Below are 26,378 nucleotides of genomic sequence, written 5' to 3'. Positions count from 1 at the left end.
GGAAAGACACCTTATTCACCCCAATACTTTAAAGGAATCTCTGAGTCTGAGTCACCAGCAGGTGCACATGGGGCAAAATGACCGTGGGGTCCAACACCACTAAACGCTCATGAGCATTAGAGTATGCCAGGTATTTAATGATATTGATGATCAGATGAATTCTGGTGTTTGTTTGTTTGTTTTTGGCCTCACATCGCAGCATATGGGATCTTAGTTCCCTGACCAAGGATCAAACCCACGCCCCCTGCCAGAGTCTTAACCACTGGACCACCAGGGAATTCCTGAATTCTGGTCGTTTAAAACAAGATTTCCTGCACTGTGTGGCAAGAGGGAGGCCTAATAGAGAGAGGTAGAGCATCGCTACAAGATCACACATGGCAGACCAAAATGAAACTTCAAGGCAACCGCTGATAGCTCTGCCAAATGGGTCAGCTTTGCTAACTTAAAAAGTACTTATGGGGCTTCCCTGGTGGCGCAGTGGTTGGGAGTCCGCCTGCCGATGTCAGGGACGCGGGCTCATGCCCCGGTCAGGGAGGATCCCGCGTGCCGCGGAGCGGCTAGGCCCGTGAGCCATGGCCGCTGAGCCTGCGTGTCCGGAGCCTGTGCTCCGCAACGGGGGAGGCCACAACAGTGAGAGGCCCGCGTACCACAAAAAAAAAAAAAAAGTACTTATGCTCCTAAATAAATTGCAACATTTATATATATCGATGTATCTGTATCGATATATATAACTAAACTGTATAGAAAAAAGACTTCCTATACGCTTCATCTGAACCTGGGAAAGAACAAAAGGATTTTTGCATTTATTTTTTAGGCTTCTTATTCTAATATTCTGCAATAAAATTTGGCAAGTTTAATGAAGTATTTTTTAACTTAAAAACTGTGACTATTTTGTCTTAAAACTAAGAGGAAATAAGCTGTTAAAATATTTCTGCTAAGAATTTACCCCAAGTTCATGGCATTAATAAATCCATGTCTTAAAATGGGTTGAATTTGGGGGCTTCCCTGGTGGCGCAGTGGTTGAGAGTCCGCCTGCCCATGCAGGGGACACAGGTTCGTGCCCCGGTCCGGGAGGATCCCACATGCCGCGGAGCGGCTGGGCCCGTGAGCCACAGCCGCTGAACCTGCGCGTCTGGAGCCTGTGCTCCGCAACGGGAGAGGCCACAACAGTGAGACACCCACGTACCACAAAAAAAAAAAAAAAAAAGGGTTGAATTTGGGATGCTTGTGTACTAAGAGCACTATCCTGTAATGGGGCAGGAAATTAAGCTGCTCCAAGTTAGGACACAAAATAGACTCAACTTGTAAAATATGTTAATGGTAACACAGTTTCACTTGCAATTGCAGGGCATACTTAGTGTTATTAAAATATTTTAGTGCTGAACACAGTCATTCAGAATGCAATGCCCACTGACACATTCTTATCTTTGTAAATGCTGGAACTCCAAAATACCTTTTGTCACCAACCTCTAAATCAATACTTCTCAAACATGTTCTGGTTTCAGAATGTGGGAAGCATCATGGGATGCTTTTACAAAGCCCCATGGAATACTAATAAATTAAACTTTAGTTTATTGTTCATATAATTTTGGACTAATAAAAACTATTTTATGTCATATTTTAATCTGGCAAAGAGGTCAGGAGCCAAACACTAAAGAACCATCTATAGAATAAACATCTAATTGCAAAATATTTTTCTAATCAAGTTCTTTCCTGTGAATTTGATATTTTTTAATTTGCATTATTTAATTTTAGGTATGCAACCTAGTATGGGAAAAAATGAACTCTTCCCTTGAGAAAGACTAGGTTTGATGAGGTCATTAATTCTTCCAAGCTGCAACTTCCTTATTAATAATATGAAATGATACTAGCCACCTCACAGGAATGTTGTTTCATTTTGTTGTTGTGTAATTGTTACCCTTTTACTTTTTATTATGGAAATTTTCAAATATACATAAAGATAGAATAGTAAAATGAACCCCAAGGATCCCTCATTCTGCCCCACAGTCGGCAACCCAAGGTCAATTCTAATCCATCCACCACACACCTACTCCCCATTATCTTGAAGCAAATGCAAAATATCATGTCATTTTATCAGTAAACATTGTCATGTGCCTCTACAAAAGACACTCTTTTTAAACATAATCACAATGCTGTTTTCACATCTTAAAATTTAGCAATTGGCAATCAAATATTAATTTTCCAATTTTCTTATATCATAAATGGTATTGTCATTTGGGGTTTCCTGTTTGTTTAAATCAGGATCTAAATAAGGTCCACATATTGCAACTGGTTGATATATCTTCTACATCTCCTTTCATCTTTTTGGTTTCCGTCTAGTCTTTTTATTTTATTTTATTTTTTTCTTTAACAACATATTTGTCGAAGAAACTGTGCTGTTTGCCCTGTAAAGTTTCCTCCTGTCTGGATTCTGGTGTTGCATACCCATGGATGAGCTTAACGTTTCTCTGTACCTGTTTCTCTGTTACTTCTTATAAATGGGCAGGTGGATCTAGAGCCTTGACTTTTTTGTTGTTGTTTTAGCCACGGGGTGCGGCTTGCTGGATTTAGTTCCTCGACCCGGGATGGAACCTGGGCCCCTGAGTGAAAGCGCCGAGCTCTAACCACTGGACTGCCAGGGAATTCCCTAGAGCCTTTATTTTTTAGGAAGGTGGTGGGAAGCACAGATGGTACTGTGCTCTTCCAGCATGCGACGCATCACGTTTGGTTGTCTCTCTTCTTGTGATATTCGCAGCTGTTGATATTCAATGCCTAGAACCATCAAATTCATTAGGGGTTACACAGTGATGACATGCTCATTCTGTCACCCCGTCTTTATTTACTAGCAGGAGTATTTCTGTTAAGACAAAATCTCCTCCTCTACTATTTGGTCACAGTCATATAGAGAAGGAAGGATAAATGTTTGGGGTTTTTTCTCCCCTTATTGGTTTCCAGTGTCATGAGCTGATAATACCCTAACACCTGCCAACATTGACTAATACATTCTAGTGTCATTGTTGACTTAGGAATTTAAATATAGTTGAGATATATATATATATATATATATATATCCTTTGTCTGTTTTCTGGGATTAGCAGTAATCTTTTTTTTTTTTTTTTTTTTTGCAGTAGGTGGGCCTCTCACTGCTGTGGCCTCTCCCGTTGCAGAGCACAGGCTCCGGACGTGCAGGCTCAGCGGCCATGGCTCACGGGCCCAGCCGCTCCGTGGCATGTGGGATCTTCCCAGACCGGGGCACGAACCCGCGTCCTCTGCGTCGGCAGGCGGACTCTCAACCACTGCGCCACCAGGGAAGCCCTGCAGTTTTTATTCTTACTGATGCTCAGATTGTCCCAATTTATGCTCGTAAGCATCTCTACAAGTTGGCTGAGCCCTTTCGATCGGACTATTAGTCTAGACAGCTTCCTTACTACCTGGTAATTACATAATGGCCCAGGTTAATTTTGCATATTTCCACCCCCCACCCCAGACCTGGAATAAGGCATTTTTCCACGGAGTTCTGGTTCCTTTTAAGTAGAAAATGGTATTTAGAGACCATAATCTGGACATTAGGTAAGTTGCTAGTAAGTTGGCCATTTGGTCACTGTTTTTAGGACTTTTCAGTGAATGGAGCGAGAAAATATGTTCCATTTTGTTTTTAAGATAAAACACCTCAGGAGTTTTTAGAGATACTTACAGTTCAATTTTAGGACTATAGGGTTTTTACTTAATTTCTTCTCTCTTATATTTGTTTCCCCTCGCTCCTTCACTGAGAATCTGGGTTCTCAAGAATGCCAGAAATAAAAATTAGATTATCCATCTGTATTGTTCATTTGCTTTATCCCACATTACCCCCATAGAAGTCTCAGAATAGCATTGCCAGTGCTACCATCAACAATGTGATCCCTACAAAAACTTTTATGATTTTATTTTTAGTTCTTTTTGGCCTTGGATATACCCACTTACAGTCAAAGTAATATGTCTTAAAGTGAGTTGGAATAATTCTTCTCTATGTGGTTACTGCCCTCAGCTGAAAACACAGATTTTTTCAGTTGTGTTATTTTATTTTTTTATTTTTAGGGATTGTACTTTTTAAATCTAATTTTGTTTTAGAATTTTGTAAATTATTTGCTTGATTCCAAATTCAAATGTATACAGAGAAGCTTAGCTTCTATCCCTCGCCCCTGTACCTTATTCTCTCCCACTTTTTTTTTTTCAACTCTTCACAAGTTTCATCCCAACTTGTACAGGGGCCATGCTAATCCTTCCTATATTGTCAATTTTACTAAATGTGCTGCACAGAGCACACACAGAGGATTTTTTTTTTTTTGAGGAGTAACTGTAATTATAACTCACATGTAATATCTGATACAGTTCCTGTATATGGAGGCTGCTTAATAAAGAAGTTATAATCTTAGTTTTATTTGAACTAGAAAAAGCTTCCTCTTCCCTAGCTTTCGAGATTGGAATTGCAGGAGTTATTTTGGATGCAATACTGTTTCACATCATTACATCCCACACCCAGCACAATGTCTGGCATGCTGCAGAGATTCAATCAACATTTACTGAGGGAATGAATGAATGACTGTTCCTTATCCTACTGCTGCTACCAGCACAGATGTCAAATATGAAACGCCTAAGTTCACAGCATTATAATCTTTCATGGGAATGGTGCGTTGAGGATTAGGTTTTTATAGAGAGCATAGTTGTATTAAATGTATATATTTAATATATCATAGCTCTATTCAATACACATGTATTTTCATGTAGCAGAAAACTAATTCAAAGGCAAATTTTTGAGTCAAAAATCTTGCCTTTTTTTAATGAGAAAGGAAAAATTTCTCAACCATTTTAAACTTTGCAGAATTAAAAACTTGTCAGCGTTACATCCCGGAGGGAAGAGGTTAAGAGAAGGATGCACTCAAAGGGACTGGGAGTTCTGTCCTTGTTGGTGGTCTGCCACATGGAAAAAGTTGAGAATTGAAAGCAGAGAAGCCAGTGTCCAAAAACAGAGGACAATCTGATTCTCCAACCAAGCCTTTGGGCTCACAGTGTTTGGGAGAAAGAACATATTTCCCCACAGCTGCAGGTAGAGAGTAAAAACTAGAAATGAATATACACACACATGCACACAAGAAAGAAATCAGGATAGACTCTTTGCTATAACCAAGGATAAATAACATTTTTGAAGCATTTATTCCATTCCTTAAAGAAAACTCAGAAATAAAGGTATAGTTAGAATTTCTCCAAGTCTTGTCACTGCTGGAAGTCAGCCTTCTATCCAGTCGGTGTCCATGGGAGACACAGAGAAGTTACACAGGCTCGCTCTAGAATTGCTCTTATTCTGGTAGAAGAGATAAGACATCCACATAAATAATTACAAACCCAGACGAAGTCTTGGGGCCCTAAGCAAGGATGAGCTGCTCCTCTCCAAGGAACAGAAAGAAAGCGCTTTACCCTGAGGACTTCTCTCAAAGCTACCTGGAGGAGATGCTGTCTAAGCTGGGCACAGCAGGAAACACAGACATTCAGTGAGGAGCCTGGTCGGCCAAGGGCCTGGCACAGGCAGAGGCTGGAAAGGACCTGAAGTCCATTTTGGCCAGAGCACTGGGCACACAAAAAGAAATGGGGGATAAGGGACCAAGCTATGTAGGGACTTGAATGCCGGTCAGGAATGAGCTATTTCAGAGAAGGAAACCAATGGGACCCACTTAAGGTTTTTGACAAGGGATGTAACCTTCAACAAGCAAACGTTCATTGTGCGTCTACTACGTGCCAGGCCATGAAGTAAGATCTGAGCCTATGGTGATGAAAAAACACAGTCCCTACCCCAAAGAGGCTCAGAGCCCAGTCGAGAGTCAGCGGAGGAAATAATCCCTGTGCTGGGAGCAGAAGAGGGGGAATTAATGTCAGAACCTCGAAGGAGAGGTTAAAGTCCTCTTTAAGGACTTGGTAACATCCTTAATGAGTTAGATCCAGTTCAGGAAACAGAGGTGTCTTTTAGGTTATGTACTTTAATTTCCACATAACTCAAATGTATTCCTGAAAGCAGCCACATATTACAAACTTTTAGAAGTGGAAACCTGTCCAAAACGATTGTGCATTTGTGCATGTGCAGAATGACGAATATAATTGAAACGGTTTTTGGGAAGAGGCAATATTAAAAGCCATCCGTCACTGTCCTGGGCTAGCACTGCCAACCCTAGGGACATGGGGCTCATCGAAAGTGCTCCAAACCTCAGATCCTGGATCATGTTTTCTTGAAATAGTTCATGATGCAGCATCTCCACGGGATTTGCTGTTTGGATAAATAAGTCACCCAGACCACCACTAGAAATTCAAACTGACCAGGCACACTCTCTCTTTATACCCACTCCTCTCTCCTCACTCCCTCCTGCCACCCAGGAAGGTTAGTGATAGCCTGCTTGAGAGGCAGAAAATGCTACAAGAAGAAAGCTCCCAGGATGCTAAAGAAAGGAAGCAAGCAAGCAGACCTAATCTCACCTGGGTGGGCAGTAAAGGTGAGGATGTTATCAGGGGACTTCCTTGAGGAAGTAATAATAGTTGAGCTGAAGGATGAACAAGGGTTCAACAGAGATGCCAGGTGAGGGGAGGGAGAGGGCAGGGGAGGGAGCGGGGGGATAAGAAGCAGAGGAGGATGTTCCAAGCAACTGGGACCATTTGTGCAAAGACAGCAGATGGAGAAGACCCAAGTGAATGGACACATGAAAGCTTCATTAATAAAACCAGACCTGGAAATTCACTGGAAGGCAATGCCGAGAGAATGTCCAAATGGGACATCCCTAACACCTACACCCTTGTCCCCCACTTGCCCTTGGAATGTCCCACCAAGCACAGTAGCCAGCAGCACCTCGACCTCAGGGCCACTGATCTCCATTGGTAACTCCAGCCGAAGAGTGCACAGAAAAGTCCGGCCTGGAAAGTTGGGTGATCAACTGTTCCAGTTTGCCTGGATTATCTCAGTCCCAAGAAAACTAGGACAGTTGGCCACCTACGAAAGTTGACACGAGACTCATATTACAAGTATCATAAAAGGTAAAATCTAGAGAATAACACTATAGACACTTTCAAAATACTTCTCCAACCGGTCTCAGGCATCCACGTGCCAGAACCATTTCCCTACCACCTGGAAGAGCCCTCAAGAATGCCTTCACTGCCCAAAGTCCACACCCAAGAAAACACAGTGCAGAGTGATGAAGCTGCAAACATGAGCAGACAAAAGCATCCATGGAATGACCCAAACCTCACAGAGCCTTAGCCCATCAGGAACCTCTTTGCAAGCATGCCTGTACTTTTGTGATGCAGGCCAGAATTGGCCCAACAAAAAGAAACATTTCCAAACTCGAAATAAGCCAATCAAAACAATGCTTAAAATCCCTGATGATAGGGAAAAAAATTCCATTATTGCCTCGACATCCAGCCCTTCCAACTTCAGCTTGGAGAAAATCAGCAGTCTTTTCTTGCCTGACATGGCTCTGTCTCGGCCGGCCAGCAAATCAACTCACCTTTGTTTTGTAGCTCTCTCAATCTCTGTCGTCCTTGACAAGAGAAAGAAATGACATGCTTCCAGTGAGTCCTCCACCTGCCATTTACTCCCCACCCTCATAGCAAGCCTGCAAGGCCAGCTTCCTGGCCCTAGCCCAGCATTGGCCCAAGATAGCAAGACACCACTAAAACCCACTCCCTTTGCTATGCCTGAAGAAGAGAGACCACAACAGAATGCAAGCCCTGGCATTCACTTCAGAGAAACAAGCATTTCGCAGCAGAGCAGAGAGGGGGGCCCACTTGTTTTCTTTCATCCAAGGATTGAGGGTGACACAGTAGAACGACTGGAAGTGACCTAGTCTCAAAGTGCTTGAAGACCTGGAACATCTCTGGGCAGGGACAGGCCAGATCTCAGAGAGAAGAGAAGTCTGGGCACAGCCAGCAAGGGCCCTGTCTCTCAGCAATCCTGACTGCAGTGAGGGACGTGTAGGGGATACTGCATTTGGGAACGTTTTGAACTTCACCAGCTTGTATCTACCATTTAACCCACCTGATGAAAGTGATTTAAAAAATGACACAGTATCCCAAAAATGAGTCAAGGAAGACAGCGTTAGAAGAGGAAAATGTGTGCATGTTTCAGAGGCTGGAACTGACTCTCCATTTAACAGACCTAATTCTTTTATGCTTGAGAACGAGCTGATGTGTGAAAAGCTCAATGATAATGAAATTCAGACTCCACGTGTGCCAAAGTCTATCAGAACAGCACGTACGGTTGCGTGTGCAGTGTTCGTGTATTTGCAGTGTGCTTGAACTAGGAATCGAGTACAAGTCATTCCAATCAGTGTGTTCCTGTCTTCTCCTAACAGACCATGAGCTCGCCTCATTAGATAGCTAAATCTTTGGAATACTGAAGGAGCGGAACTACATTCGACCAACATTACTCACTAACAAAGGAATGAGCTATTCAAACTCAAATCGCTCGCTGCTTAAAAACATTTTACACATAGGCCAGAAACAACACAGAAGACTCTCCTCTGTGGAGAATATGTGATCTGGATCCCCAAAGACAATGACAACACCCTATATGTCCGAGGGCTAAGGCCATTTCCCTTCACTAGAAACTTCAGAAGTTGGTATATACTTCCCAAGTTAAAAACTATTACATAAATAACTTGGAAACATCAAGTGATATTTCTGAGGCCTGCCAACAGTTTAACCACAATGAAGCTCCCGGCCAAGATATTCATGAAAAGTTCAGAAGAAGTTACTTTGAGAAAGATGGACTCACAGCAAACAGATTTCTTGTCCTTATAAAGAATGCATAAATCAATAATTAAATAAGGAAGAGGAAAATTTGGTTTGTCATAATCGTTGAAGAAAAAAAGACATTTAAAAGAAGTCTAGAAAGAAGACTACACAAAGGCTTCATTATTAATATATTATTGTTACGACTCGTATTAAAAATTCATTCAAACATTGCTCTCATACTTTTCCTACCCGCAGATTAGATGTAAAAATGTCTTAACTGAGCTTCAGGGCAAAGAACAGGCATTTGGCTTTGCTACTGCCTGGCTGTGTGATCTTGGGTAAGACACTGTTCCTCTCTGGGGCTCAGAGTCCTCACCTGAAAAAACAGAGTCCCTAAACTTCCTTCCAACTCTGTCATGCTACAATTCCAGAGGCCTGTCAGGGCGGGGCCGCACATCCAGCCCTCCACCTCCCTGGTGATGGAAACAGTAAAGAAAATACAAGTTGGAGAGGCACAAGTAGGCAGTCAACGGCATCCAGGGGAGGAAAGCGGAGAGTCAGCTATGACTCCATTGATGACGTCGTAAGGCCTTAGAATACTGACAAACACAGAATTTTACAAACATAGCATTTTACAGATGTAGAATGATTTGCACCAAACCCTGGATTTGACTCCAGGAAAGGAAGTGAAATTCTTGAAAAGGATGCCCGTCTAAGGTGAGGGGGGGGTGTGGAAGTAGGAGATACTGGAAGTCAGATTTTAAGAGCTAAAAGGAGGAGGAGGGGACTTCCCTGGTGGCACAGTGGTTAAGAATCCACCTGCCAATGCAGGGGACACGGGTTCGAGCCCTGGTCCGGGAAGATGCCACATGCTGTGAAGCAACTAAGCCATGCGCCGCAACTACTGAGTCTGCGTGCCACAACTACTGAAGCCCGCGTGCCTAGAGCCCGTGCTCTGCAACAAGAGAAGCCACCGCAGTGAGAAGCCCACACACCACAACGAGGAGTAGACCCTGCTCACTTCAACCAGAGAAAGCCCGCACGCAGCAACAAAGACCCAACGTGGCCAATAATAAAATAAATTTAAAAATAAAAAGGAGGAGGAGGGGGCTTCCCTGGTGGCGCAGTGCTTGAGAGTCCGCCTGCCGATGCAGGAGACGCGGGTTCGTGCCCCGTTTCGGGAGGATCCCACATGCCGCGGAGCGGCTGGGCCCGTGAGCCATGGCCACTGAGCCTGCGCGTCCGGAGCCTGTGCTCCGCAAATGGGAGAGGCCACAACAGTGAGTGGCCCGCATAACGCAAGAAAAAAATAAAAAAAAAAAAAAGGAGGAGGAGGAAGCAGCAGGAGACAATAAGAATTTGGAAATCAAGGTCGCTGAAAGCAACGGTAGGTCAGAGTATAGCTAACAGCAATGTTAACTTGAAAAAACATCTTGAATCTACTTAAACGTGGGCAGAAAGAGACAAAACAAATGCCAGATCAGCCAGGGGCTCCTTACCTGGAGTTACAGGGGAGACAGAAGGTAATAGGGGAGAAAGGATGATGGGTATAGACAGTATAAAAGGACCTCTGCGACATGAAATCAAGGTGCTTCTCTTCCAAATGTCTGCAAGCTTATGTTAGAATTTACCCTAGGTTAGTTTTAGGAAAGTCAGAACCCACCACTAACTGAACACCCAGCCTTATCCCACAAGCCTGGAATTCAAGTTAACGCTTCGGGTGTCTTTTGTTTTTGTTTTTGTTTTTCAGCCTTTTGGTGCTTTGTAGCCTAAGGTGGCAAGGTAAACATTACATCAACATGTGCACACGAAAAGACAATCCTTGGACCATAGGAAAATGCACATGGGCATGAATTTCTAAGTGTGCTTAACCCCCTTTATCCCACCACGGCTGCCCACAAGGAGGAAGCACATTATAGCCAATCCACAAGAATCTGGCGATTCTTCTGAGAGAAGCAACTGGATGCATCTCAAGAGTGGGGGAGCCTGAGGTGTGGAGTGTAAGTTTTAGTTTTTTTCACATGTTCATCCGGGTGTCCTTGAGTAAGTCATTTGCACATTCAGAGGCTCTGTTTTCTTGACTTGTAAAATGAGGCATTTGAGCCAAAGTCTCCACCAGTTGTAAAATTCTATGATTCTCTAAGTAACAGTTTACTGCATCGCTGGCGAGCCTGCCTCCATAATCAGAATGATCCAATTAACACTCTGCAACGTAGAATAATCATTTTGTAGTTTCGAAAAATAAGACTATTTTGGGGGGAAGGAGTTCGGATCATGAAATACGGTCGCTTTGTTTTTCAAGACAAATGAGGCATCTGCGGTCCAAAGATGTTGGATAACTTCGTTAAACTGCAAGCCAATTAGTGGCAGAAGCAAGACGAAGGCTGTCTGACTAGTCCTGCATGCACTGAACCACACTGCTACCCAGTTGGCTTCAGAACGGCTTTCTTCACTACAAGCCGTCTCAGCCCCCTGTATAATCCACAGTGTACCTTTTATGTGACTCATTAAACACAGCCCACATCACAGCTGTGCTTTACTGGCCTCAAGGTTATTAGTTTTCCAGACACCTAATCCAGGAGACATTTGAAGACTGACCTGAAGGTCTTCATGAAAATATACCAGAATAAAATACTTTAAAAAGTCCTACAGGCTGTATAAAAAAATAAACAAAATAAAATAAAATAAAATAAAAAAGAATTTACTGTACAACACAGGGAACAATAGTCAATATTTTGTAATAACAGATAGTGGAAAATAACCTGAAAAAAATAATAGATATATACACCTGAATCACTTTACTGTACACCTAAAACTAACACAATATTGTAAATCAACTATACTTCAATAAAAATGTTCTTAAATTAAATTAAGAAAAATTAAATTAATTTAATTAAAATTTTAAAAAATTTTAAAATTAAATTAAAAAAAAAAAAAAGTCCTACAGGGGTCATTGAAGAGAGCAAACACACCATCTGCTTGCTTCCCATTTTACCAAATGAGTGTTTGATAGGTAGGAAGTTCCTAGTGAACCCAGTTTTGACCCAACAACTTCAGTAACCAGACAGCAGCGCCTGCAGCATAAGCACTTTGTCACTCTGATTTCAGGCCGTTGGGACAGCAGGACAGTGCCTCTGGCACATACCCGCAAACTCCACAGGTAGGTGTACTTAAAGCGACATGACAGCACAGACACTGACTGCCCTGGGTGGCAACTCACACAGACCTAGACCTATTTCTGACCATGGAATGCCAGCAGCTGCTGGGATGGAACAAAGGCTACTCTGGAACACCACCTCCACCACACCCCAGGTACAGAATCTTTGGAGGGGCTGCCCTGAAAACCTCTAAGGGACAACTTGGGAACTTCTGTACAAGAGCAATGCTGCATGCCACCCAATATGCTGCGATCTGTTCCAATATGAGACAGTTCGTTCCAAAGAGCGCAACAGACAGACATTAAACCCTAAATTATATTGCATCCAGCAACTTGGTTGAACCCTTCAGACATCATGATGTGTAAAAGAAGCCAAACACAAATGAGTATGTGCTGTATGATTCCATTTATATAAAAAATAAAAGTAAAAACCAAAATGAATCTATAAGAGTGATAGAAGTCAGGATGGTGCTTACTTCTTGGGTGAGGGATATTGACCAGAAGGGGTCCAAGGAGCTTCCTAGGGTGCTGGGAATGTTTAATTGCTGGATCTGGGTGGTGGCTACAGAGGTGTAAAGTTATTTAAAAACTTACCAAGTTCTACACTTCAGATATGGGTGTACTTTACTATATGCTTGTTATACTCAGCCATAAAAAGAAACGAAATTGAGCTATTTGTAATGAGGTGGATGGACCTGGAGTCTGTCATACAGAGTGAAGTAAGTCAGAAAGAGAAAGACAAATACCGTATGCTAACACATATATATGGAATTTAAGAAAAAAAAATGTCATGAAGAACCTAGGGGTAAGACAGGAATAAAGACACAGACCTACTAGAGAATGGACTTGAGGATATGGGGAGGGGGAAGGGTAAGCTGTGACAAAGTGAGAGAGAGGCATGGACATATATATATACACTACCAAAAGTAAGGTAGATAGCTGGTGGGAAGCAGCCACATAGCGCAGGCAGATCAGCTCAGCTCGGTGCTTTGTGATCGCCTGGAGGGATGGGATAGGGAGGGTGGGAGGGAGGGAGATGCAAGAGGGAAGAGATATGGGGACATATGTATATGTATAACTGATTCACTTTGTTATAAAGCAGAAACTAACACACCATTGTAAAGCAATTATACTCTAATAAAGAGGTAAAAAAAAAGGTTATAGAAAAAAAAATTAAACATATTGTGTGAGGTCCTTTGACATTAATGGAGAATATGCTTCTTCCTTTTCTTTAGCATAAGAATATCTGAGATTCTCTGAATTGAGCCTTTGCAAATAATATTACTAGCAATAACAATAACTAGATTAAGGGCTTATATGCTCCAGAACCTGTGCAGGGAGACATATGAATTATCTCCTTTAATCCTTAAAACATTTCTGTGAGGCTGACACCATCATATATTTCACAGATGACAAAACTCAGGCACAGAGAAATGAAGTAACTTATCCGAAGTCACACAGCAAATAAAACATCAGAAATGGAGTTCAAATCCAAAGCAGTCTGACTCCTGAGTCTATGTTCTTAGATGTTCTTCACATTTTATGGTCTGTTACAGGATAGGGGGAGTTTTCAAACTGAGTCATATTTGATCTAACTTTTCCCCTGAGCCTAAGAAGCTCCCTGATATTACAGTGCAGTCTGCACACTCAGCATTAAGAGAAACGAGAATCAAGGCTTGGGCTGATGGGTTAACAGTCTCTAGATGATTACATTCTTGAGATTCATTCAACAGATACACCTAATTTGGTACAAAGGCCTATTTTCTTTGCCTTTAGTAGCAGAGGGTAGGTGCTATTATTGGCTTGTTATAGTTTGACCTTGTTCCTTTCCCTTAAAAGAAATACACAGTGGGGGCAACACAGAATGTTTTCATATGCTATTCACTGGGGATCTCTGGAACACTGTGTCCCAGGACAAAATTTCCACGGCATGCCACACACACTTTTAAGATCTGCTTTAGGCCTTTTGGAAAGGCTAAAGGGGCTTACTTTCCTCTTTTGCTAGCTTTTATATTGTTATTATATTAAATATCATTTATCTGCAGAACCTGGAGAAGGCATCAACCACTCTTTAATTAAAAAACACAGAGCTCGTGATTTTCCAGACACTCTCTACTATCCTTTACTGCCTCCTCAGTTAGTTTCTCTGAAGCTCTCATATGAAAACCTGTTAGAGCATTAATTTCTTGATTAAAAGGAGCCATAAATCATAGGCCCTCTAAAAATCCATCGGGGAGAAGGTTCAAAAGCAATGTGATGGTTTAGGCCCTCTTAGCAACCAGGCCCAAATGCCTGTCCAAAGGATTAACTGGGGTCTATAACATGAATATCGAATCATCTTCCACCCCACCCCTGCTCCCCGTAATAACTCTTTGTGGACTCGCTATTCGGGGAACTTAAATGTTTGTTTTTTACATTTTTTTTTTTTTTTTTTTTTTTTGCGGTACGCGGGCCTCTCACTGCTGTGGCCTCTCCCGTTGCGGAGCACAGGCTCCGGACGCGCAGGCTCAGCGGCCATGGCTCACGGGCCCAGCCGCTCTGCGGCATGTGGGATCTTCCCGGACCGGGGCACGAACCCGTGTCCCCTGCATCAGCAGGCGGACTCTCAACCACAGCGCCACCAGGGAAGCCCTGATGTTGACAATTTTGATAAAAAAAAAACAACTGGTCTCATCCCACCCCTGCCCCTGACTACCTGGATAGCATCCTGCTCACAGCTGGATGCACTGGTTCACAGCCTGCCCCTCACCCCAATCCCAGCTCCAGAGTTCAATGTACCAAGCACAGGTCACTCAGTAGAAGCTGAGGATCAAAATCAATGGTGCCTCCCCCTGGGCAGGGGGATACAGAGCAACCTGCAAGAGATGTCTCTACCCACCCTCCATGCTCTATCCTTCATCAACCAGTTATGTTGCCTGAGACTTTAATCCTCCCAGCCTCATCTGCGCTCTGCCCACCTCCAAGCCAGCCCCAGAGTCGCGTACCACCCCCTGCTGTCACATCTTACATCTACTCATGTCGGCAGACTGACCTGCCCAGAGCTCCTCCTTCCAAGCAATATCTTCCACCCCCTAACTTCCACCCCCTAGCTAGGCCCTGCGCAACTCAAGCCAGAACTCACCAGCCTTGACCACACAGATCAGGATAGCACAGCGGACCTCGGTACCTGGGCCATCTTCCTCCACCCCGTCATGTCCCGTGAGAAGACACTCTTGCCCCATTCCTCACCCACACTTGGCCCCTTAGGTGCCAAGGTCTACCAGATCTTTCAACATCACTCATCATCCTAAATCCTAGCCCAGTTTGCACCACTGCCTCAGAAGTTCAGGCCCTATCAGCTAGAAACCCCTGCCTTTGGCAAAATTCTCTGTTTCAAACGAGTTGTGAGTGATTTCAAAGACATATGCAATCTTCCATGCTGTTACGGCATCAATGTAAATCGAGAATGGAGAGTCACAGTCCCGAGTGTGCGGTTTCTGCATCTCAGCCAAGCATGGCCTCACTCTCCAGTTGGGTTTTGTGCAGTGATTTAAACACACACGCATGTGCACACACACACACGCCCTCATACAGAGGCACGCATATGTTTTCCCCTTCTGGAAAATGGGCTTGGAAAAGAAAAGTTTTGGTGCTGGTAAAAGAAATAAAGTAAGAGCTAAGAGGGCAAAGAAAGTAAAGCTTAATCAGAAAACAGAACTTTTGGATAACTTCAGAATTACATGATGAATTTGGCAATAGCTGAAATGAACTAATTTAAATATTTATATTAATATGGAAATATTTCTCATGAAAATAAGACAATGTGTCACTCAAGGCAATGCCCCAACCAGAACGAGAACCACACACTGTGCAGGAAGCTACATGCAAGCATGAGCAGCCCAGCGTCTTGGAGTCCTTCCTGGTGTAATGGGTCTATTATATAAGTGGTGCCAAGGAGGAAATATAATTATTTTGAAGTTATTTTTGAGAAACTGTTTCCTGCCCATTGGCAAATGGCAAAGCCAAAAATAGGCTCTTTAATGAAGTTCTTACCTGGTCGTCATAGCGATACGTGAGGAACTGCTCCCCTGTTGTATCTTCCAGAAAACTTCCCTGAGGGGAGAGTGCAAACTCAGGAAGGAAATAGGCCCCAGGAGACTTCTCTGCTGTGGTCTGAAAGGCAAGATCACTTGGTTACAAATAAGGCCCCAGTAAGGACTCCCAACAGGCAGTCTCTGAAAAGGGTGAGTCCAAGAGAATCCACCCACCAAAAGGCTGTACCAAGAAAAGGGAAGTGCTTATTCACAATAGCCTAGACGTGGAAACAACCTAAATTTCCCTCGACAGATGAATGGATAAAGAAGACATGGTACATATACACAATGGAATATTACCCAGCCATAAAAAAGAATGGAATAATGCCATTTGCATTATTTCAAATGGCATTAGACCTAGAGATTATCATACTAAGTGAAGTAAGTCAAACAGAGAAAGACAAACACCATATGATATCACTTATACGTGGAATCTAAAATACAACACAGATGAACCTATCTGTGAAACAGAAACAGACTCAAAAGACATAGAGAACAGACTTGTGGTTGCCAAGGGGGAGGGGAGTGGGGGAAGGATGGATTGGGAGTTTGGGATTAGCAGATGCAAACTAGTATATATAGGATGGATTAACAACAAGGTCCTACTGTATAGCACAGAGAACTGTATTCAGTATCCTGTGATATACCATAATGGAAAAGAATATAAAAAAGAATGTATATACATGTGTATATATACACATGTATATACAGACATGTATATATATATATATATATATATACACACGTATATACAGATATGTGTATACATACACATATATATCTGTATATATATTATAACTGAGTCACTTTGCTGCACAAGAGAAATTAACACAACATTGTAAATCAACTATACTTCAATAAAAATTTTTTTTAAAAAGGGAAGTGCCCTCTCTTGGCAAAGGCCATGTAAGACACACCAGGTATCTGTGTTAAGGGGCTGTTAGAACAGGATAGCACCCTGGGCCACCTCAAATCAGCTCACACAGTATTTACTCCCTGACACCTGTTTCTTCCTCCTGCCCACAACCTTCCAGCAATGCAGCCACAGTGAGGTTAACTTGCTTAAGTTCTGTTGTTACAAATCCATTGTTTCTAGGATGTGCTTTCTTTCTCTTTCCTTTTCTTTCTTTCTTTCTGTTTTTGATTGTTTGGTGAAAGAGTGAGAAACAAACTTTTTTTCCCATGCTATAACAGAAGTGCATTTTCCTTGCAGAAACTTTAGAAAATTCAGATGAGTGCAAAAGAAAATAAAAACCACCCATAAATACTCCAACCTGTAATAACCACTTTTAATTGTTTTGATGTATTTCCTTTGAGACTTTTTTCTCATAATGTTTTGTATGTTTATATATAAAAGAATCCAAGATTAAATAAACATGGATTTTGCAGAAAGACTCCACTGGATTCAAGGAAAGCTCATGCCCTGGCATCTGAATCGGTAGACATAAGCCCCATTTGTTGGGGTCAAGGGAAGACAGGAAGGACATCATCTGTTGGAGAATATGGCTTGGACACAATGGCCCAATGGACTTGCTACCAACACTTGCCACGTCCCCATGCAAGGGAAGTTGGAGCATGTAGAGGGCTTATCCGGATCACTGTCTTGATTGGTTCAAGGAGGGACAAGATAAAGGAGATGGAACCCCAGTGCTTAGCCCCACATGATCAAAAACACGGGTCCATGACTCTGCCCCCAACAGGGTACCTCACTCCCCCTGCTCCAGAAGGAGTGAGCAAGAAACAGAGTGAGAGGCCATGGGTGTAACTCCGAGGAAATCATTTTCTGCAAATAGGAGGAGTGGGGAATAAAAGTACCCCTCTAACACCTCTGTTCCACCAAAGGTCACAATTCCAAACTGCAGCAGGAGCTGCGGTTAAAGTAAAAACAGCCATTTGAATGCTACACGTTAAAAAAAAGAAATCAAGATGTGATAGCTTTGTTAAGGCACTTCGAACAGATAAGTCTGTGTTTTGGTTAGCCCTACCCTGTTCAAAGAATTTCAAGATTTTCTCATTGAATTTCATTCACATGCGGGGGCTCAGCACCAAGCGAGAGACAGGAATCTTCCCAGAGCCCTGCAGCCCCAGATCTCCTCTGCCCTCCTTCTGAATGGCTTGCTTGAGGCCCAGTGACTCCTACCTGAGTGCGGGAAATTGGAAAAACGCCTGTGGACGTTCTACCTGCTTCACTGTGAAGCCACCCTTGACACGGGTCTGTCACCCCAGTGTTCAGACCACCACCGGGTGTTCTGTGGAGGTTTTCTCTGTCATGTCACCTTCCTGTGGGGAGGCTCTGCTCTAAAAGTTAGTATGGTCACCCTGAGGTCCACAGCAAAGCCACGGTGTCAAGAGCCTGAAAGGAGGTCTGATCAGGCCCAGGCAAGGGCACAGAATACATCTGTCAGACCTGGCCAGCCAGCTCTCTGATAAGTGCTGGAGATTGTTCCTAAGTGACCTTGGGAGGAAAAGGAAGGGGAGCTAATGCCACAGCCTCCACAGGGACAACCGGACTCTCACACGCTTTAGCAGTGTTCTATGGGGCTCTGCATGAAATATCAGAAAAAAGCAAAAAGTCTTCCTGGTAATAAAGCTTTCCAGTCCTCAGTATTCATTCGTGTGGGAAAAAAACAGCAGACACTTAACGACTTGATTATAACTATAGCTGATTACCTTCCACTTTGTGAGTCACTGTTCCAAACTTTACATTGTACTTATCAGGGTTTAAAAAGGTGAGGCGGGAATAAAAACTTCCACGTGAAAATATGAGGTGACTTTGATGGTAAAATGTACGTCTCTGTATGTTTCCCAGGAAGTTTGAGTATGTGTAAAAGTATCATTCTTCTCACCAAGGATAAAAACACATCTAGGTAAACCTCAGGGCGAAATTTTATATAACTGCTGGTAAAGAATGGATTCTATCTTAACGTAATTCATGGACACTGATTACCAAAATGCTTAGCAAAGAATTGATAAAAGTTAGTTGTTGTTGTTTGCCTCTATTGGCTTCAGAGATGGTAGAATCATAGTTTTAAAGGCCTGAAGAGGCCTTAGGAGTCATCCAGGTCAAACTCCTTTTTTTTAGAAATGAGTAAACTAAGGCTCTGCAAGTGAAGAGACCTGCCAGACACCACAGAGCAGGAGCCAGGGCTGGAACATGTTAGTGGCCATGTGCAAAGACACAGTTAGATCGTTTTACCAAAGAGTGGGGGCTGGGAGCAGCCTTGGATCAATACCTGAAATCAGCTCCCTTAATACACAGGGCCTCCCAGTATGATGCTTATCTTTAGTTGACCATACATTCAACACATATTTATTGAGCACCTACTACATGCCTGAAACTGTTCTAAGTGCTATGAATACAATGACGTACAAGAAAGATAAGGTCCCTCTTTTCATGAAGGTTATACTCTAGTGGGAAGAGATACATAATAAAATAAGCAAACAAATTCATAAACAAGAAAATTAAAGCTCTAACTGCTATAAAGGAAATAAACAGGGGGATATGAGAATAAGGTTGGGAGAGGGCTGTTTAACTTTAGATAAGAAGATCAGGAAGGCATCCCTGAGAAGACAAGATTTAAGCTAATACCTAACAGGTAAGAAGGAACCAGTCTCGCAAAGAGCCAAGGATGAGCATTCATGACGAAAAGAAGAGCAAGTACAAAAGCCCTAAGGTGGGAAGCAGGTCAGTGCAACTGCAGATCAGAAAGGAAGTCAGTGCGGCTGGATCCAGTGTGAACAAGGAAGAGAGTGCATGAAATGGAAGTAAGAGAGAAAGGAGGAGCTGGGACATTCAAAGCCTTACAGGCCATGGCAAGGAGTTGAAGAACTATAGATTTCAGCTAACACTGACTGCTTTGTGGAGGATAGGTTAGGAGGATGCAAGATGGAATCATATAGGTCAATTAGAAGGCCGTGGCACTAATCCAGTTGAGAAGGGATGATTCCTTTGACTGGGAGGATGGCCGTGGTGAAGGGGAAAGGTAGATAGACTAGAAGTTACTGACGGGTGAGAAAAAGCAAGGCATCAAGGATGACTTCCCGGTTTGGGCTTGAGCAACAGGCTACAAAAGATTCAGTATGAGGGACTTTGCTGGTGGTCCAGTGGGTAAGACTCTGCGCTCCCAATGCAGGGGGCCCAGGTTCGATCCCTGGTGGGGGAACTAGATCCCACTTGCATGCTGCAACTAAGAGTCCGCATGCCACAACTAAAAGTCCGCATGCCACAACTAAAGATCCCGCATGCTGCAACAAAGATCCCGCGTGCTGCAACTAAGACCCAGCGCAGCTTAAATAAATAAATAAGAGACTTAAGTAGTAAGAAGAAAAGTTCTTTAAGGGAAAAAAAAAAAACAAGATTCAATGGGTGGGTTGCCCTGAGGCAGGAAGGGATCTGCTGGGGAGGGGCAGAGAGTTTGGGTCTGTTTGGGTCACATGAAGTCTGAGTTGTGTATGAGACATCCATCCATGTGGAAAGCTTGAGCTGGCTGTTCAATATGCAAGTCTGGAGCTCATAAGGGAGGTCTAAGGCTGAAGACAGAAATTTGGAAGACATCGTTTTCATTTCCTACGCATATGTATTTACAGCATCATACTGGAAAGGATCCTCCCTAGAGAATGGGTTTGGCGGACAAGAGGGCTTTGTCTGGAGCCCTCAATAATTTTAATATCTGAGGACTTCCCTGGTGGCACAGTGGTTAAGAATCCACCTGCCAGTGCAGGGGACACGGGTTTGATCCCTGGTCCAGGAAGATCCCAAGTGCACCTAAGCCTGTGCTCCACAACTACTGAGGCTGCATGCCACAACTACTGAAGCCCGCCTGCCTAGAGCCCGTGCTCCACAACAAGAGAAACCACCACAATGAGAAGTCTGCGCACCACAAAAAAGAGTAGCCCCCGCTCACTGCAACTAGAGAAAGCCCGTGCACAGCAACAAAGACCCAACACAGCCAAAATAAATAAATAAAATTTAAAATTAAAAAAATAAATAAGTCTAATATCTGAACGTGAGTAGAAGAGGAGGAGCAAGCAAAAGAGGCTAAAAATGATAATCAATTAGAGTAGAATGAAGGAAAAAAAGACAAATATTGGGTCATGGAAGGATTCAGCATCAGAGTGCCCAACTGTCTTGAATGCTGCTAAGAGACCGAGATGAGGCCAGAGACGTGTCCATTGGATCTGACAGCAAGGAGGTCACTGTTGACCTTGACAAGAGTAGTTACGGTGATGCAGCAGGGACAACTGTCATGGTTTTGAGAGGTGAATGGGAGAAGAGGAAGTAGAGAGCGTGATGAGAGACTCAGAAAGGGACCACAGCTGGAGGGAAACGTGGAATCGCAGGTAGAATTTTTAAAGATAGGAGACATTGGAGCAGGTTTGTTTGCTTACAGGAATCATCCAGTAGCAAGAGAGAGAATGGAGAAGACAGAAGAGGTAACTACAGGTGCAAAACCCCTGAGAAGGAAGAGGAATGGGACCCAAACTGATGGCGGAGGCTCTGGCTTTTGTCCAGATGAGGGCCCTTGGCCCACAAAAGCCTTCATCAGGCCATGCTCCCTAGCCGATTTGGAGCCTCCATCTCCCCTGCGCCTACTCCTTGGATACCCTTCTGCGAGGTCTCAGGGACTCCTGGTCCCAAGATCATCCATTTGTCTCTATCACCCTCTCCGACCACCCCTCACCCACCCCTGCCCCTTTCAGCTTTCTCACCTCTGAGTTGGCTCTCTTTCCTGGGCTCCGCTGCAGCTGCAGCCACCCTACTGCTGAAAGAAAGTGCAGCCACATTTCATCCCAAATTGCTGCCTTCTGTGGCAAGGGGGGAACTGTCCTAAGCCTCTGTAATCAGAGTATTTGTCTGTTGTGCTTCTTTTATTTTTTTTAATTCTCTTCGAACTACCAGAATTTTTTTTTTTTTTTTTTGGCTGTGTTGGGTCTTCGTTGGTGCATGCGGGCTTTCTCTAGTTGAGGCGAGCGGGGTCTACTCTTCATTGCGGTGCGCGGGCTTCTCATTGAGGGGCTTCTCTTGTTGCAGAGCACGGGCTCTAAGCACACGGGCTTCAGCAGCTGTGGCACGTGGGCTCTGTAGTTGTGGCTCACGGGCTTAGTTGCTCCGTGGCATGTGGGATCTTCCCGGACCAGGGATCAAACCTTTGTCCCCTGCACTGGCAGGCAGATTCTTAACCACTGCGCCACCAGGGAAATCCCCAGAGTATTTTGTCTGTTGTGCTTCTATACTATTAACAGCAACTACAAACATTTCATAAGCTCCAATGAACTTTTTTTTTCTCTGCTTAAATTCGACTGGGTAAAATGATGTATGTTTGCCCTACATTTTGTTCATTGTATTCCTATCCCAGGCTTCTGTCTCTCCCCCAAGGCATCTCAGTGCAGCATTTTGGAGGAAGTTCCACAGGGCGGAGGACTGTCTCCATCCTGTCTGCGTTCCCCAGGGGAGATGCCTGGTGTAAGGTCATGAGAGTGAAAGACTGCTGGCCTGCACTACCTGAGCTGTGGACTAGGGGGCCTTCTTCCCCACCAACCCCCATTCTCCTGTGGGAGTTAAACGCTGCGAATCCCTGGGCTAGCGCAGATTCTCTCCAGGCTCACATCACACTCCGCGTTACTGATAAACTGATTTTACATTCACCTCTTTTTATCAAAATCCTTACTCCTGAGTCAATTTTTCAATCATTTGGGAGTCGAGGCTACAGCCTGGTGCCATCCAAGTCCTTTCCCTCTATAGTGGCGAGGGTACACCACCATGCTTATTTGAAGAGCCGTCCTGTAGCATCCCATGATCATGAAAGCTCAGTGCTGGGAGGGACCGTCTCAGTCATTTAATCCAGGCTGTCCACCTCAGCAATCCTGCCAGATGCCCTACAGCCTCTGCTTGAATCCCTTTAGTGACGGGGAGCTCACTCTCTTACAAGGCAAAAGGGCAAAAGAATCTAGGAAGTTCAGAGATACCAACCTAGTCTGAAGTGGCCCACTGCTCCCCAAGGGTGGAATGAGGTACCTTTCCTCTGTCATCCTCCCCCACGTCCTTCCCCTGCCTTTCCCTCTCCCTAGAGGGAACTGAATTCTAGAATCTGAACAGAATGGGATTTGGGAAGAGACAAATATTTGAGTCACAGAGCTATATAACTGGAAGAAATTTTAGAGACAGTCTAATCCCAACCCCTACTTTGGAGCAGGAATTTCTCCTGCAGCATCTTCCACAGTCACGCACACAGACTCAATAGAGGCCCTTTGAAGAGAAAGCTGGGAAGGAAGGAAAGTTTATTATGCTCAAGTTTATTGAGCATCTACTGTGAGCTAGGATTTGTGAACACTGCCTCTATCTGTCCTCACCGCTAGGCCATGAGATATGTGTCACCAGCCTCTTTTAGCACAGGAAGAAACCAAGACACAGGACATCAGGACATTTAACTAGGGACACACGAAGTCCCAGCTGCTGAGTGAAAGTTCACCCCCATCCCAGTCCCCCAGCTCCCTCAGTGGAAAACAGTCTTGGAAAAAGTGGACCTTCCTTGAAGGAGAAATGGCTAAGTTGACTCATGTCTTCAGAAAGCAAGTACCCTGGGCAGCAAAGAACACGTGCTGACATTCTCACCACATGGGGACTGACTTCTTAAGTGTCAGGGAGACTCGGTGTCAGGCGAGTCACAACAGGGTGACCAAAGACTTCAGGCCCCTTCAGCAGCAAGAGTTGACGGCAGGGTGGCGGGGAGGGAGGCTGGACCAGGAAGTGTGCAATCTTCCCAGGGCGCAGATCCAGGGCCGGGGAGAGCAACTGCCAAAATGCATCATCCCACCAGCCACTGTCCACAGCTGCCGAATCACTGGGGATGGGGTCCGAGTCACCGGGGACAGGGTCAGAAGGAATCCAGACGGCCTCTCCAGGGACCTGAGGATGCAGCTGATCCACATCCCCCTCCAGCTGAAGGCTTTGACTTTGGCAGGAGGAAGTAAGTATGGGATGGGGATTCAAGGACAGGATTTCAGCGTCCTAGCCTCCATCTACACCCTGGAAAGGATAGAGAATGTCTATCAAGACTTGGCTGATGGCGTGGAAGGAGAAACAAGTGGAGGAGGAGTGGGTGTTCCTATATATGGAACAGAGCCCAACGCTCCTCGAAGGCTGAGCAATCACCATTAAAAAGAATACAAGGGGATTCTCATTGAATTTCAACAATCCAGTTTAAACCCTTCTCCCAGCCTTGTCTGAGCACTACAGGTGGACGCCTGTCTCTCTCCAGAGCGTGAACACAGCCAAACACCACACCACTGACCTCTACAGAACTGTGGTCAGTGAAGATCACTAAGTTCTCTTTCCTACCTGCCACTGTTAAGCCATATCCGTATTCGGGACTGAGAGCCGGACTATACCATCCCCGGTCATTCACGACCTCTTTAGATCTGGCCCATCCTTTCAGCCTGTCAAGGCTCTTTTTGGATCCTGACTCCATCTACCAATTTTTGCATCGCTCTCTCCCTGCTTCTCATCAGCCCAAATTTGAGCCGCGCTCTCTCTATCTGTCTCCTTGTTACTGCCACAAACACTGAGCTGGAACAAGGCTGAGAACTGGGCTCTTCACCAGGCCAAGAGAAGCCTGTCTCCAGGCTGACAGTGACTTTACTCACTTAGGGTCTTCTCATTTCATATATCCCCAACTTGGCCACTGGGGATTCAAGAAACACCTTGTCCGATTCTGCCGTGACACAGACAACACATGGAAGTAAGACGCTAGATGGAAGAACTGAGATTCCAATGGATCTTCCTAGGTCGAGACAAAAGCTAAAGGTTAAGAAGGGACAACACTGAGCCACTATTGCAGAACAATTCCCCGTGACACCAGGGCTTAGCAGAGGACGGTTACGGTCACTGTCAGGAATATGAATGCATAAGAAGTCAATCTCAATTAACGGCAACCAAGATCTGCAGCAGAGAGTTAGCACCAGGATGGGAGGCGCAGACCACTCCTACCAGTGGAAGGTCCTTTTAAATGATAATATTTGGTGAGTCTGAAAGTGTGTGTTCCAGGTGGAACAGGAGAATCCCCAGGCTCTGGGGACAGTCTGCCAGGAACACATTCTCTGGAGGGTCTCTAGGGGTTGTTCCTCCCGGCCTGGATTACACATGGGACTTTACAGTTTGTGCCCTCCAAAGTCCATGAGGGAATAATCAAGTTAACCAATATTATTTAAATTCAGCATACCAAACACACTTTTCTTCCAAGAAGCAGGATGTGCATTTTGTTTCCTGAACCTGAAACAAAGACTCAAAAAGAAACCTTCAGGATCATTTTGGTTTTTCAAGTAGGATGTTGTCATTCCAAGATGTTTCAAAGTCCTGGGGGTCCCCAAACTTCCTGATTAAATATAAAATGTATTTACTTTGCCAAGGTTGAAAGGGTAGGCTGAAAGAAAATGAGTTTTCACATTTTTTCTCTGAGTCTTTAAAAAGAATTAATGCTAGGAATTTAAGATTCATCCTTTCTATTTACCATCAACTAATGAATACATTCTCTCAATCCTGTTGGGCTGAAAGGCCTAACATTTGAATGAACGTCTGAGTGTGAGTACATCTCAACCAAAATCCCATGTCGTTTCAAACTTCAGCTTCACCCTGAGTCACATTTTCAGCAGACCCTTCTGGATCCCTCTTAGTGCTGGAAGGTGGGTGATGCCTTGCGGGTGTGCATATTCAGAACAAGCTGTTCCATGGAGAAGGTCTTTCCTTGAATTTAAATTTATCATATTAAGACTCTCTTTAGCAAACTGGGATGTGGATCTTACAAATGTCATTCACATAGGGCTTCCCTGGTGGCGCGATGGTTGAGAGTCCGCCTGCCGATGCGGGGGACGTGGGTTCGTGCCCCGGTCCGGGAAGACCCCACCTGCCGCGGAGCGGCTGGGCCCATGCGCCATGGCCGCTGGGCCTGCGCATCCGGAGCCTGTGCTCTGCAATGGGAGAGGCCACAGCAGTGAGAGGCCCGCAGACCGCAAAAAAAAAAAAAAACATCAAAAGTAATCAGTGAAAAGATCTTGCTGGAACAGATTTCGCTTTTCAGTTCCCTGAAAGGAGAAAACCTGAAAATGAAATCATAATACTTCTTTATATATCTGAACCATCTTTAGCCCTCAGCACCAGGCTTTGTGCATAGGAGACATTCAATAATTAATTTTCTTTCCTAGAAAAACTGACATAGGTTGCCCTTTCCACCCCCACAGAGCCCTACATGACTGATGCCTGATTTTCTCTCTACAGAAAGACCAGAATGCTCTGGCTGAAGCACATGCTGGCATTTCACAAGGGGTTATTTAAAAACTTGACCATTACTCTGAATGGGGAGAGGAAAGAAAGCCTGCCCCTGCCAATATACACAATACAGGTC

At 44.2% G+C, this 26,378-nt stretch overlaps 1 protein-coding gene across 1 annotated transcript in view; it reads right to left on the bottom strand.

The window, feature by feature from the left end:
• Nucleotides 1-26,378, bottom strand: part of ADAMTSL3 (ADAMTS like 3) — a 371,609-nt gene that overhangs the window by 294,884 nt on the left and 50,347 nt on the right. The window contains 1 exon segment of the mRNA XM_007470069.1: nucleotides 15,941-16,060. Coding sequence (XP_007470131.1) covers nucleotides 15,941-16,060 — 120 coding nt within the window.

This window comes from Lipotes vexillifer, unplaced genomic scaffold (assembly GCF_000442215.2).
Source record: "Lipotes vexillifer unplaced genomic scaffold, Lipotes_vexillifer_v1.1 scaffold532, whole genome shotgun sequence".
In the NCBI taxonomy this organism is placed as follows: domain Eukaryota; kingdom Metazoa; phylum Chordata; class Mammalia; order Artiodactyla; family Lipotidae; genus Lipotes; species Lipotes vexillifer.
Note: the sequence above shows the minus strand (reverse complement) of the source record. Positions and strands in the feature narration are given on the sequence as shown.